The 15,026-nt window shown below is 43.9% G+C and overlaps 1 protein-coding gene across 1 annotated transcript; it reads right to left on the bottom strand.

The window, feature by feature from the left end:
• Window positions 1-10,433: 10,433 nt before the first annotated feature.
• On the bottom strand, window positions 10,434-11,707 carry NPY1R (neuropeptide Y receptor Y1). Its single transcript, XM_075150577.1, has 2 exons — window positions 11,009-11,707; window positions 10,434-10,892 (listed from the first exon to the last, which is right to left on the bottom strand). Exons 1-2 carry the CDS (start codon window positions 11,705-11,707, stop codon window positions 10,434-10,436), a joined length of 1,158 nt encoding a protein of 385 aa, XP_075006678.1.
• Between the last annotated feature and the right edge of the window lie 3,319 nt (window positions 11,708-15,026).

The raw sequence follows: 15,026 nt of genomic DNA, 5'->3' as shown, positions 1-15,026 counted from the left end.
CTCTGGGCAACCTGTTCCAGTGCTCAGTCACTCTCGCAGTAAAAAAGTGTTTCCTGATGTTCAGAGGAAATCTCCTATGTTTCAGTCCCATTGCCTCTGGTCCTGCCACTGGGCACCACTGAAAAGAGCCACTGATCATCACCCGCTGGGCCTGACCATTCAACCAGTTTTCAATCCACCTTACTGCCTGCTTATCCAGCCCATACTTCATCAGCTTCTCTATAAGCGTGTTATGGGAGACAGTGTCAACAGCCTTACTGACGTCAAGGTAGACAATATCCACTGCTATCCCCTCATCTACCAAGCCAGTAGATGGCTTGGTAAGATAACCTTCATCGTAGAAGGTTATCAGGTTGGTTAAGCATGACTTCCCTTTTGAGAATCCATGCTGACTACTCCTGATCACCCTCCTGTCCTTCATGAGCCTGGAAATGGTTTCCAGGATTAGTTGTTCAATCACCTTCTCAGGGAATGAGGTACGTCTGCATCCCATCAGGGCCAATGGACTTATGTATGTCTAGTTTGCTTAAGTATTCCCTAACATGATCCTCTTCCACCAAGGGTATGCCTTTCCTCCTGGTCTCCAGGGCCTGGGACTTCTGAAGGCTGGTCGCATAAATAAAGACTGAGGGAAGAAAGCAGTCAGTACCTCAGCCTTTTCAATGTCCTGTGTCACTGAGCCCCTGCCCCATTTAGCAGCAGACCCACATATTCCCTAGTCTGCCTTTTGCTGCTTATGTACTTATAGAAGCCCTTCCTGTTGCCCTTCTTGCTGCCTTTCTTGTTTCCTTGTTCCCTCACCAGATTCAGCTCCAGTTGGGCTTTGGCTTTCCTAACCCTGTCTTTGTATGCTCAAGCAGTGTCTCTATATTCCTCCCATGTTACCTGTCACTGCTTCCCCCTTCTGTATACTTACTTTTTATGTTTGAGTTTTGTTCATCCATGCAGGCCTCCTGGCTTCTTTGCTTGACATCCTGCTCATTGGTATGGACTGTTCTCAAGCTTGGAAGAGACGATCCTTGAGTATCAACAAGCTTGCATGGCGCCCTCTTCCCTCCAGAGCCTTATCCTATGGGACTCTTTCCGGCAGATCCCTGAAGAGGCCCAAGTCTGCTCTCCTGAAGGCCAGGGTTGTGATCTTGCTTTTTGCCCTGCTCCCCCCTTTTAGGATCCTGAACTCCACCATCGCTGCAGCCAAGGCTGCCTTCGATCTTCACATCCCTGACAAGCTCTTCCTTGTTTGCAAGTATGAAGTCCAGCAGAGCATGTCTTTTCATTGGCTCCTCTATCACTTGGGTTGTCATCAGTGCTCTCCAGGAACCTCCTGGATTGCTTATGCCCTGCAGGTATGGGGTTGGTTAAAGCCTACCACGAGGATCAGGGCTTAGCTGTCTGTAGAAGGCCTCATCTACTGTTTTCCTGATCAGGCAGCCTGTAGCAGACACCCACTACGGTGTCATCCATACTGGTTTGTTCTTTAATCCTCACCCATAAGCTCTCAGTTGGCTCCTCATCCATCTTCAGAAGGGCTCCATGCACTCCAACTGCTCTCTCACATGAAGGGCAACTCCACCTCCCCATCTTCCTGTCCTGTCCTTCCTAAAGAGCCTGTATCTCTCCATTGCAACACTCCAGTCGTGGAAGCCATCCCACCACATCTCCATGATCCCAACAAGATCATAGCCCTGCAACCGCACATAGATCTCTACTTACTCACGTTTATTCCCTAATGCTGCACACATTAGTGTTACGGGCATTTCAGAGACGCATTCTGGCATGCCGATTTCCTGGAAAGGGTCTGGGGGTTTTTCCCAAATTGGTGTCTTGTAGGCACTTCCTTGCTTCCCTGCAAGTGCTTGAGGAAACCTTTTTTAAGCTCTGTTTTGTTGGTTTTCTCTTTGCCTTCATTCACACCACCTCAGGCCCTTTGCCTGTCAGCCCTGTCCATCACTCCCCCACAGGCTGCTGGTAATACTCTCCATCCCACACCACTGCCAGTTTAAAGCCCGTCTTACCAGGTCAGCCATCCTGCTGGCAAAGATGCCTTTGCCTCACTTAGTGGGGTGTATCCCATCTCTCCCAAGCAGATGTTGGTCCTCAGACAGGGTCCCATGGTCACTGAAACCAAAACCGTATTACCAGCACCAGCTGCACAGCCAGCACAGCTGCACAACCGGCGCAGCTTGGTTCGTTCCGTCCAGAAACATGCCCTGAACATACGAACTGCTAAAGGTTTAGAGCTTATTTATAAATATATAAAATTCACTTAAAGTTAGTATTTTAATATGTTAAGTGATATTAAACATGTATACCTATATTTTACTGTGTAGCATATCATACTTCAGATGATAACACCTCTAACCTGTATGTCCTGCTTAAAAGAACAACCTTATTTAAAGAACAGGTACTCAGTTTATCTAATACCATTTCAGCCTCAAAAAGCTTTGGCAAATCTGTCAGGTCTGAATGAAAATTATCAAAGAATTCAAAAGCCCAGGAAAGGAAGGGAGAACAAGCAGCCAAGGTACATAATTTCCTTAAGGAATAGCAGGGTTAAATATTCAGTATGCTATCCTGATCCTAGGTAATACAAAATCTATGGGCCTAAAAAAACAGTCTGACAGCCTTCACGGACTGATCTGATTTACCTGCTGCATCTACACCATAATCTTCTGAACAACGTCAGAGATGTTACGGCAGCATTGCACTGGTACGAGTGAGACCAGGCTCAGGCTTTATAATGTCATGAAGTCACTGGCTTATCTGAATGCATAATTTCCAGCACAAAAACATTAGTATTTGAATTCAAGTTTCTGTATGTTGACTTAAAGGTGTCCTTACCTAATTCTGAAGACATCCTTTTGTAAGCAACTATTTGCAATGGTTTTATTCATGACTGCTGATGTTCCTGCTATAGGAGCACCATTACCAGATAAATCCACAGCCCCTGCTGCAGGCTGAGATTCCCTTCTGCCTGGAGTGAATTCTAAATGTAAACTATGCTGTCCGGGTGTTAGTGATCATTTTTTGTGATCGTTTTTGATCATTTTTTAAGTGAAAAAAGCAGCAGTAATAATAATTATAAACAAATCGCACACTTTTAGTAGTGGAAATCTATAAATATGTATACCTGTCGAGAGCCAAAACTACATGCAGAATTGCTAGTGCCCTCTTCAATTTTCTGTGAAGCAAATTGGTTTAAATCAGTAAGCCAGACAGCTTGGCAGATGCATTAAACTTGTAACTATGTCAATAAAATGCATCAGAGTAAAACTCACAGAAGAACTTAAGAGGATGACTTTACTATAAGTACCAGCTGAAGACGATTTTTTGGTATGTCCCTTGGACTGACATGGAAGACTGTGGAGTTGTGTCTCTGCTGAATCCACACAGATAGAAAAATGTCACTTTTTATGGCCTGCTGCCCTCTCTAGGAAGCAGATATTCAGACATGTATCGCACCTTGGTGTCACTTGCAGCAAGGACCTTACTCAAAACTCACTGAAGACAATGGGAGGCTTTCCATTGGCCTTGGAGTATTTTAGGTCAGGCTTTACGGCTCTTACTTTAGCACCTGTCTAATTATAAGCACATGAACAAGGTAACTGACATCCAGGGGACTACCCCTGTGCCCAAAATTATAATCAAGGCCTAATTGAAGAGCCTCAAACGTTAATGGAAAAAATCAGAAAAGATATTCCAGTCCTATCTGTTAAATCTCTTAAATGTACAACATTTACTAGTCTTAAAGAGAAAGTCGTGTACACTTTTGCGTATATATTTTCAAGTATATCACAAACAATGAGAAGCTTATAGGCAATCATGAAGGCCATAGGTAAGGAAACAAGTTGTGTTACTCAGTGTCTCCTACTAGCTGGATGTCTCCGGAGGCTGGACACCAAGTGGAAACACTAGATACGTAGACTTAGCTGACATTTAGTTTACATGAATTAAAATTTTAACAAAAGCTTTAAATTAAAAGGGCTGAATGACAGTATGCAACAAATATATTTTCTCCTTCTCTACCCCCTGAAACATCATCATATTGCCAGTCAAATTTCTACAAATCCTGTATGGCCTTTCATCCATATATTCAAGCACACATTGAATAGGATCTCTCAAGAACATCTTTTCACAGGGAGCTTTTATTAAGAAACAATATAAATGGCATAATAAAAATGTCATAGCTTGTGGGGGAAAAAAAAAAAGATTGCAAAGTGAAAAACAGCAGCACAGTATCACTGTGAACACAAACCAAGAAAGACAAGGAGAGCTTTGTTGATCAGGTTACTCCTCCTGCCATAAGCAAACATTCTCCATGATGTGCCGAAGCGAAAGCAAATGGACTCATGTGCAGTGGGTGGGTGCGATGAAAAGCTGTTATTTTTCGATTGTGCCAAAAACATTTTGTTTCCTTCATCTCAAAAAGAGATCTAGATTAATCTAAGGTGAAGAATCTTAAAATACAGTTTCAGAGTAATTTTTAAAGATCCATATCCCTCTTCCGAAAACAGGAGCAGAGAACCTATTTATCACACATCTTTTTTTGGCCACCGCTTTGCGCAAAAAAACATTTATGTGTCAGTCTGTTGGCCGCAAAAATGAATAAATGTCTGAGTCTCCCTTTGAGTCTTTTTGTGTATATCTGACAGAATGCATCAAGGCTTCATCTAGATCGTCTGCTTTTTTGCTCTTTTCCAAACTCTGTCTGTCTATTTCCCTGTATATCTTAAATTTTGCATAACTTGTGGCAAGTTAGTTAACCGTGCAGAGCCTCCCATGTGCAGCAGCCTCAAACACGTTTGCACCTGGTGCAAATCTCATGTGACTAAGCCTGATCCATGTCAGATAACCAGATCATCCACCCAGATCTTTGGAAAACACAAGACACACTGTGCTGTCAGCTTTGCTGCAATGAGCCGGATGTTCTATATGGACATAATTCCATTACATGGGCTTTGTAAATTATGTACTTATATAGAGGGCAAATTTTGAGAAATTGCCTACCAGAAACTTGCTGGAAGAGAATTTTAATGGAGGAAACTATTTAAAGCACTGTCCTGAACAGAGTTGAATTTTACCATACACTGGGGCACTTTACAAAATCAGGGTACAAATTCCTGTGACTTCCTCAGAAACCAGCTACCAAGGGTATGAAGTATGAAGTGACAGCAGAGGCACCATGGAAGACGGAGGAAGGGAGGCAGTAGTCACTAGGCCTAGTGCCGGCCCTGGCAGCTGGCCGACCCTTAGCAGTATGCATAGATAATGGAAAGAAAGACATTTTGGTAGATGCGTAGCACCTACAGTAGAGCAGGTGTGAGTGCCCTTGGGTTGCCACTGGAGGAGGCTAGGAAAACTACCATCCTCCAGCTGAAGTTAGCTGTTGTGAATGCTCTCCTTAATCTTTGAAATATCAACTTCAGTTGGACGATTAACACTGTTTTGCATGGGCAGAAGTGTTGAATAGAAGTTATTTCTGGCCACAGGTAAATTAAAGTGTAAGGAGACTAAAGCTGGTCATATTTTTTCCTCTTACATGTAATCCTCAAACATTTTAAATTCTGCAAAATATGGGTAGAAGAAAAGAATTTTCTTTCACATCAACTTTAGTAATGACTTGGGTATTTAGTAATGACTCAGGGAGGCAGATACCACATATCAAATAACACAGGAATGAAGACGACATAGTAGAGCATAGAGTTGTATATATCCTTCAGCTGAGAAATGGCTGTCAACAAAACTTATCATTTGGTTATAATTATTATTTCTCCACCCTTTCTCCTCAGCTAAATGAATTTAATGTGTTGCAGACAGAGGTTTTATTTAAGCTCATGTCTCCTACTGTTACATATGCTTTAAAAATAAGAGAAAAACGAGTTTCCTTATTGTCTTCATTCTCTATGCATTGGCTTGGTAAATTCTTTGATCCAAGGAATTAGGAAGCAAAGCCTTAAACTGAAGCATTGTCAGGCACTGGACTCCAGAGAAAAGCCAAAGAAAAATCCAGAGAAAAACTATATGCCATTAATTTATTTCTATATGTCCTGGTTTCGGCTGGGATAGGGTTAAATTTCTTCCTAGTGCTGTGTTTTGGATTTAGTATGAGGAGAATGTTGATAACACACTGATGTTTTCAGTTGTTGCTAAGTGCCCTCCTAGTCCAAGGACAGCTCCCGTGCCTACTGACTGAGCTAGGTGCACAAGATGGGAGGGAACATAATCAGGACAGCCAGCCCAGCTGGCTAATGGGGTATTCCATACCATGTGACGTCATGCTCAGTATATGAAGGGTAGGCGTGATCCAGGAAGGAGCGATCGCTACTTGGTTATTGGTCAGGGTGGGTGGTGAGCAATTGCATTGTGCATCACTCATTTTGTATATTAAACCACGACATTATAATAAGCTGAAATCCAAAATCTGATTTTTAGGAAGGAGTGTGAGCTACCAGCTAGCAGTACACTCTTATTCAGTAGAGTGCCTAGGCAAATAATCAACTTTAAGCAAATTCTCCAGTTTCATTGATCTCAGAACATTTTCCTGAGTTCAGAATCAGAAGTTGATGAACAGGCCTCGATTTAAACATGTGCTGATTTACAGTCTGAATATGAATCAGTGTCAAATTTTGCTTTTAGGATCCATTAATAATTGCTGGTACTGTACTGCAAGACAGCAGAGTCAGAATATATGAACCCTGAGCCCTTCACACCTTCATCAGTGATGAGATGCAGTCAGCATCAGCTCAAGTGACCTGGGGGGACTTGTCATGTTAACTCCTTTTCCTGGTTTAAATCTGATTTCTTTATGAGGTGGAAAAAACAGGGCTGATTTTGTTTTTTTCTAAACATCCAGTTTTTTCCTAGTCTGGTGTTATTTTCAAAAGCAGGTATTATTGTCAATTAATTGCTTCCTTTATTATTATCCTTTTTTTTTAATGAAGACGTGAAAGTTGTGGATTACCATACATAGTGACAATGACACAACCAAGAGAGATGTTGAAAAAAAGCAATATGGGAATTCAGAAGTATTTATTAAGATGACATACAAATATGCTGGTGTATTTAGATTATGCAGAAGCTTTAAATGTCTGTGGTGTGGTGAATAAAAGTGCAGTTTAAGGTGATAAAATAACTTACAAATGAAGCAGATATTAATGTTTATTAAATAGTTACATTTGTCATTTAAGGCTGTAGATTTGACATGAAATGTATTGCACATAAATAGTAAGATACATTATAGATCCCTCACTGTTCTGTTTTTCTGTCAGTAAAACTTTTCTACCGGTCTGAAAGAATAAGAAGGACCTTCAGGCTTTTGGGATAGGAATCAGCATGTGCTGAAGTGTGGGGCGTTTGACAAAACAGCACATAGGAGGAACAAATATCAAACCAGAATGACTGAGAAATGATAGAGAAACATGAAACCCGACAGCTTACCCCGTAAAGAAATTTAGCATATAGAGGATGAGAAGCCATGCTGGAGCTCTGAAAGTGTAAAAGAGGATTAGTGTTGTAGCCAGGTGTCAGGAGGGGAAAGTCTCCAGCGGCTTTTGCGGGCTCCGGTGTCAAGTCATGAAACCAAAGACAAAAATACTGCTCTCAGTAGATGTCACTGACACCCTGCAGGTGTCAGGTCAGCACCTCGGAGAGACTACTTTTATCTTTGTCCTCGTAACAAATTCTTCAGAAGAGCAATGATTTTGCTTCTGAAAGTCTCCAAATGCCTTTTCCTGCTGAACACTCTTTACACTGTGTTCATTTCCACTGTCGTTTCAGGCAGCATCCCCTCTGCCATTCGTATGACGATGTGCTAGCCTGCGTCCTCGGCAAGGGCTCAGAAAGGCTTCTTGCAGGGAAGTGAGGACACGTATGAGAGAAGCCCGATTCTGGGACAGCAGAGCAGCGGGAAAGTGGCTCCTGAGCTTAACGCGGACGAGCCGAAGGAATGCTCCTACTTACACTTGACCTTGTTTATCAGGCGTTGGTAGGCAAAAAACACCTGACAGGCATTCTCTGGAGACAGCATGAGACGGTATCAGATGGGCTGTATGATTTGAGACAGTACCTCAAGCAGGAGAAAGGTTGACATAGGAGGAATTTTGTTGCTATCCCACTGGAGACCTCCGAATCTTAGGACACACCAGTATTAGATCTCTGTGCACCAGCAGGTTCCTCTGAAGTTGCTCCAACACCTACTCTGTATAAACACCTAATTCAGCCTGATCAAAAATTTCCAGTGAACTAACTGGAAACTTTCTCAAATAATTCTGTTTTCTTCTTCCACTGGATTGGAAGAAAGTGCTTTTTCCAAAAATGGGAAAAACCATAAAATTCACTGGGATTTTTTTTCTAATGGGAAGAACCCACTGTGACATTCTTAATAGAAAAACATGGCTGGGTTTCTACATTGTATCTCTTTGTGAAAATACACACCCCTTAGCATATGAAAATTATCATAAAGTGACAGGGGAATAATTTCAGGAGACTCTTGTCAAATTATTAGCAACACACTCCATAGACAACCACAAAGAAAAGGGAAATCTCATAAAATACAAAAAGGCAAAGCTCTGAAAGAAAGTTCTGTCTTATAATCAATTTTCCACATTCCCTCTCTGCTCTCAACCACAGAAACCTCCTTTTTAATTAAATTATCTGCCAGTAGAGAAATACATGGAATTATAATGAGCAAGAACACATTGCTACTTTAATATTCTACACTATTTTTAAGACAGCACAAGGCACAGGTTTTGACTTTTAAATACTTTCATTTCTTAGGCATTTATCCACGTCAAACTTAGAATATATTAAATTCACCATGACATCCTGAGATCTTTTTGCTCAGAAAGATATCAGGTCAGACTTCCATTTATGCTACATTTACATTTATATGCATTTTAAAGACCCTCTTCTCTGCCAGAGTGGTTTAAAGTGACCTTGCTAAAAGAAAGTAGGGTCTATATTGTATTTTTAAAAGCTGATTATTCAAAAAGGCATTGATTATACAGCAAAGTACACTGTATGACACAGAACCTCAGCTGGCTATTGTTGTAGTTTCATTTACAGCAGTCAAGTTATGTGGGTTTCCCTCAGCTGGGGATCTAGTCATGTATATTTTGTGTAATTAGAGGATATATATTTTACGCAGTAACACACAGAGCTCTATTGTGTATATTTGGCAAATATTTCCACACTGCAACCAACTCTGGAACTGCGAGTTTGGAAGCTAAACATACCAATTACACCCAAACTATATCCATATCCTCCTTTTAAATTTTGCAGATCTTGATTAAACCATCCATCGTCTTGGAGACAATCCACGTTTATACCATTGCATCTGAACACAGAATATTATGAGGCTATACATAATTTATATAGATCAGCACTAATGATTATGAAAGACTCAGGTAGCTAAAGCTTATTTTTTTAATTTTCACTGTCACCTGCAAGGATGGAATTGCACCTTGTACAGACAGTGAACAGTCCCACCTCCCTTTAGATTCTGGACACAGGTCTCAAGGAGAATTTACATGGTTCATAGGCTTGGGACAGGCAGTACATTTCATCCCAGCAACACTAACTCCTGTCAGTGCTGGCAGATGAAAATGGGGTTTGGGTTTTTTAAATTAAAAAGCCTGGATTATTAAAATCAGCTACAATCAGTTGGGACTGAAGACCCATTTGTGCTTTCATTTGCTGTGGTGAAACATCAGAGTTATCCCATTGTGCTTTGTGGAATTACTGTAGGGTTTTATTCTCGTAAATGAGAACAGAATTTCACTCTTAATCCTGTCTTTGAACCTAAGTGATTGCAGCCTGAATTGCCTCTATGAATGAGACAAATGCGTGTCCCCATTTAACATATTCTACAGGTTTCACAGAATAATTTTCTGCGTGCCTACGCTGATTTTACAGGATTTTAACATCGATTAAAAGCCAGATTAGAAGAAGAAGAAGAAGAAGAAGAAGAAGAAGAAGAAGAAGAAGAAGAAGAACTCTTTGATGTCCTAATTCACGCTAGGATGGGTGTCCTCTGTAGTGACAGCCTCCCTGCGGTTCATATTGTTTCTAATGGTCTTAGATAGATGCTTCTGAAAAATACTTCTCTGAAAAAAATCAATAAATATATCTTTGTGCTAAAGCACATGACTGCACAAAGAAAACAGAACAAAAGACAGCTGATGAAAACCATAGGTAGTAGCAGGTCCAACTATGCCTTATAATAAGATTCAGATATAACTGCTGCGAACATTAAAGCAGGAAAAGGGGCAAAAATGCACAGTGTATGATTTCAAAGTGACAACAATCAAAGTTCCTTGGAAAAAGAAGAAAAACATTACCCATTTTGTATTTGTTATGTAATTGTGCTTGTCCTTGGACATATTTCACCTGCGATCACACTTCCACCAGTTTGGTGTAGAATTTTTATTACTTCTTTATATTTTGTCATCATCATCACTATTAATTTTTTTAAATGCGACTGGGCTTGCCTGCTTTAAAGAGGTTTTTGAAACATCTGTGTGCATGGTGGACATGGCTATAGTCTCATAATCCTCCTCACGGGAGCGGAAATGACAAAAATGAAATAAAAACTGCAAGTCCCTTTGGAAGTTCTTATTGAGAAACCCATAGAAGATGGGGTTCACGCAGGTGGAGATCATGGCGGTGAGGTGGCAAATCAGGAACAAAAGGTTGTGGCTGCAGGTAGCGACAGGCAGAATTTCGTGATTCCAATCAAACACGATATTGAAGATGGTGAGAGGCAGCCAGCAAACTGCAAATGCGACCACTATTGAGATCAGCATGATGTTGATCCTTTTGGTTTCAGAGGATCTGTACTTGCTGTCTCTCATCTTGTCCATCATGTTGTTCCTTTTTTTTAATCGTATGTATATCTGCAGGAAATTCAACAAAGAGAAACGTGGGATAATTTAACCTACAACCATCATCTTTGCAAGGATAAACAAACACCAGGCAGAAAGAAGTACATATCGCAAAGGGATTCTCTTACCTTTAAGTAGCAAATAAATATAAAACAAAGCGGTCCAAAGTACTGAATCACCAAAAGCGTCGTGGTATAAGAAAGCCTGGCGGTGTCCAAGGGGAACAGATCCAAACACACGTATTTGTCCTTATATTCATCGAATGTTATGTTTCTGAAGGGTTCATCCGTTAACACGTGGTAGATCAGGAAAGGCAAAGAGGAAGCTGTGGCTAAAATCCATATGGCGGCAATCCCCAGATAGGCATGTCTGTTGTTTGGTCTCCAGCCACGGGGATTGATGATCAGCTGATGGCGTTCGATAGCAATGAGGACTAAAGAAAAGACCGAGACGGTGATTGAGGCACATTGCACGAACGGATTCAGTTTGCACATGGCCTCCCCAAAAATCCAGTGGTCCATTAAAGTATACACAAAGGTAAAGGGAAGACACATGATGGTCACTAGAAGATCAGAAAAGGACAGGTTGACAATGAGGATGTTGGTAACATTGCGCATCTCCTTTTGCTTTAAAATAATGACAATCAAGGCCAGATTCCCGGAGACTCCCAGAATTATCACAGTCCCGTAAGCCAAGGCCAAAGTGAAGACCATGGCCAGAGGCACATGGCAATCCTCATCCTCAAACTGCAATATCTGCGAGTTCTTCTCCGAAAAATTCAGGCGGCCGGAAATATTTCCCAGGGGGGCGAAAACCGACGTATTCATCTTGTTTCCAGCCCGCTGTACGACGTTCACAGCCGCCGCCGCCGCCGCCGCCGCCGCCGCCGCCGCCATCCGCACCGCCGCCGGGCTTCCGCAGGCGCCCGTCAGCCCGCCCGGAGACCCTCGGCCGAGCCCGCTCCTCGGCGCCGCATCCCCTCGCACCACCTGGGGAGAAGGGAAGGAGCAGGGCCGGTCACCCCCGGGCACTCCGCCCGCCCCGACACCCCCGCGCCCGCCCCCCCGGCGCGGAGGGGCGGTGGGGCGGCGGCGGGGCGGCGGGACAGCGGAGGGGTCCGGGCTGGCCTACCCGCGGCGGGCGGGCTCCGCGGCGCCGCCGCTCTCCCCGCGGGGGGGGATTACCAACCCCCGCCGGAGGACGAAGTCTGGCCCGAGGCGGGAGCGGGGGCTGCAGTCCGGGGGAAGAAAGGCAGGAGGTCTGCAGTTCTGCAAGCGGGGGGCGCGACCCCTTCCCGGCCCTTTTCCGCCGGCACAAGTTACACGAAATAACGGGCTGAGAAGCAATTTCGGTCTTCCACCACCTTTACTCGATGTTTTACATCTCCTTTTTACAAGTTTAATCTGCAAAGGTCTGCTTTCTCAAGCTGCTCTAAGTGGAATTATATCCAGCCATCGCATAAGGCGGGGGGGAGGGGGGGCGGGGAACCCCATCTGACTAATGTGAGGGGCGGAAAAATCACTCAAAAAATTACTGCATTCTTCTTCACCTAATACATACACTTGATGTTGAGCCCACAGCAGCACTGGCACCGAGTCAAAGGCAAATCAGGAACCCTAAACACCTTAATCTCAGCTAGCAGGGCTGTGCAGCAAAGAACAAAACAAGACGAAAGACAAAAAATAGCAAAAATTAAACACTGCAGAAAATTTCTTTTCCCATGTGACACAAATAGGCATGCCTAAATAACCACCCCTTTGCAAAGCCTTGGATTTTAAAATCAGAGAAACTCAGGCATATGTGTTCAGGAGGTGAAAAAAAAAAAAGGAAGAAAGAAATCAAATAACCTGACACATCTTTACTCCAACTTGCCATTGGTGGCATCCGCACCGAATCGGGAACTTTCCCTCTGCCCACTCTCCCATGAGCTAAATTTATTGCTCACTTAACCTTAGATGATGGTAATGCCACTTAAAATTCACACAAGTGAGTTTCAAACCCAGCTCCATATGGCACTTATCACAAAAGCTGTAAAAACATTGCCCACTAACAGGCACTTCATTAAAAATTACCCTGAATGGGTAAGCTTTTGGTCTTGAATGATATTTGGTATAAATCTCAGTGCCATCTAAGCCTCCAGAGCAGAATCGTCTTTGTCTGTTACTGGTAGCAGACACTCTTTTAACCAGCCGCGTGGTGGGGACCAGAGCTGGGGCTGACTCCCCACTGGGGCAGAGCCAGCGTGCAAGGGCTGGGCTTGCAGCTCCGGCTCCTCCTGAGGGTCAGCAAAAGGATGACCATGCCAACACCATGTCTTGCCACCGGCCTCATGAGCTCACCTCAGCTGGCTCTGCTGGCTCTTTATAATCACCACATGGCTACATGAAACCACGACAGGTGATATAGCTTGCCTCCGAGTGACATTTTACTGTCAAAGTTAACATCAGTGGCTTTGGACAAAAGGCTTCCCTGTCTGAGGTTTGGCTATTCTGATTTTGAAGCTAGTTAGGTATGCACCTGAGCATTATCTCTCAGACCTGCTGTCTCTGCTAACTAAATTTATCAGGTCTCCCTAATCCACAAAAGTCTGTTTTAGGGTCTAATAAAGAACCTCCCACCCCCCCAGGCCTCTTGAAGCATCGCTTCAGCCAGAGCCAGAAGGAGGTGCTTTACCCAAAGCGCAAGCGGGCGGGTGATGCGGAGAGTCAGGACTCCTCAATTTCCAACATATGACTTCAGCCCAGCCTGAAAATCAATGTCTGGATTTAATCCACTGTCACCTGTGCAGCACGAGGTGGGCAGTCCAGCCCTAGGACTTGACGGGACGATGGCAGGAGCAGAGTGGGCAAGGAGCCATGTCCTGCAAGGAGAGAACTGGACAGGTTTTCTCACCAGCTGGGACCTCACTGCACCCAGCAATAAGGTGGCCTACGTTTCAGGCTCTTGGTTTTTCTTCTCCCTTAGCTAAGCTCTGCTCTTGCTTATTTGTTAAATATCAAACTCAAAACCAGAAAATGCCACTACTCCCTCTTCCCTCGCCTCTCCCCATAGCAGAGATGCAACCTATGAGCACGGTTGGGAACCAGCTCAGAAACACAGCACTGCTGGCAAGTGACAAGGAGTCCTTCCTCCCTGCCCACCACTCCAAAATGGACCAGACATCAGGAGGGGATGAAGTTGCATCTCCTGGACAGCTGCACTGTTTCCTGTCCCCTACCCCACCAGCTCCCAAGCCAGGAGGGAGATCCATTCCCATTCTGGGTGCTGGCGTGGGGTGGGGAGAGCCCACCGCTCTGCAGTCCCCTCCGGGTGATTGCACAGTCTCCCCCACCACACATACCCTTCCGACTCTCCAGGATTTTGGTCAAAAGTTTAGCGCCGACAGACAGAAAGGGTGAAATACTGTGCTGTGAGGTGACTGGAAATACACTGTAAAAACTATTGCAGCTCTTTGAAAGGAAGCACAAAACAGTGTCAGCCCAAGCTGATGGCTCACCCAGCCACTCGCAAGTCCAACCTGGCGCCTGCCCCTCCCTGGGATTTTGTCATCTGCACCTAAGAGAGCAAGCAAACACCAGCCCAACCAGTACACAACCACCCACGGTCATGGGAAAGAAACCGCAGGGGAAACTCACCTTGCAACTGCTCTGCCCGTCTTTGATCTGCTCAGGGGCTGTCTCAGGAGGCTGGATGGAGAAGAAGGAGTAAGGAAGGGGGGAAGAATCCTCTGGTATTCCTCCAGCTGAGATCCTAAAGATTGGTGAGGAAGGCTGGAGACTCCCCCTTAAAGCCGAACTCCACCTTATCCCAGTATCACATGATGGTGCTCTGGTGAGCAGATCCTGAAAATCTCACTGCAAGCACTTCACCTTTAAATTACACATCTGGGGGTGGGTTGCCTAGTAATTCCGAAATAAATGCAATTAAATATTGAAACAAAAAAGGAGGAGGGAGAGCGCAGGGAAAAGCTCAGGAAGGGAGACAGTTTCAAGTCGCTGTCTGGCTGTTTCAGCATTGTGTCTGCAAGTTATTGCCATCTTGTGGCCAAACTAAAGATGGAAATAGAAGCTTTCTTGGAAAGTGGACGAGGGGGCAATTTTAAGTATCAGGAGCAAGTTACAAAGTTCAGGTTTGGCTTTTTAAACC

The sequence above is a fragment of the Calonectris borealis genome, chromosome 4 (genome assembly GCF_964195595.1).
Source record: "Calonectris borealis chromosome 4, bCalBor7.hap1.2, whole genome shotgun sequence".
Classification (NCBI taxonomy): domain Eukaryota; kingdom Metazoa; phylum Chordata; class Aves; order Procellariiformes; family Procellariidae; genus Calonectris; species Calonectris borealis.
The sequence above is the reverse complement of the archived record's forward strand: the minus strand, read 5'-3'. Positions and strand labels throughout refer to the sequence as shown.

What these genes read in the sequence shown, in the direction of transcription:
- NPY1R (XM_075150577.1), bottom strand. Translation starts at nt 11,707, where the DNA reads ATGAATACGTCGGTTTTCGCCCCCCTGGGAAATATTTCCGGCCGCCTG. An exon ending in TATTTATTTGCTACTTAAAG is followed by an intron (nt 10,893 to 11,008) that starts GTAAGAGAATCC and finishes AATTTCCTGCAG; the next exon opens with ATATACATACGATTAAAAAA.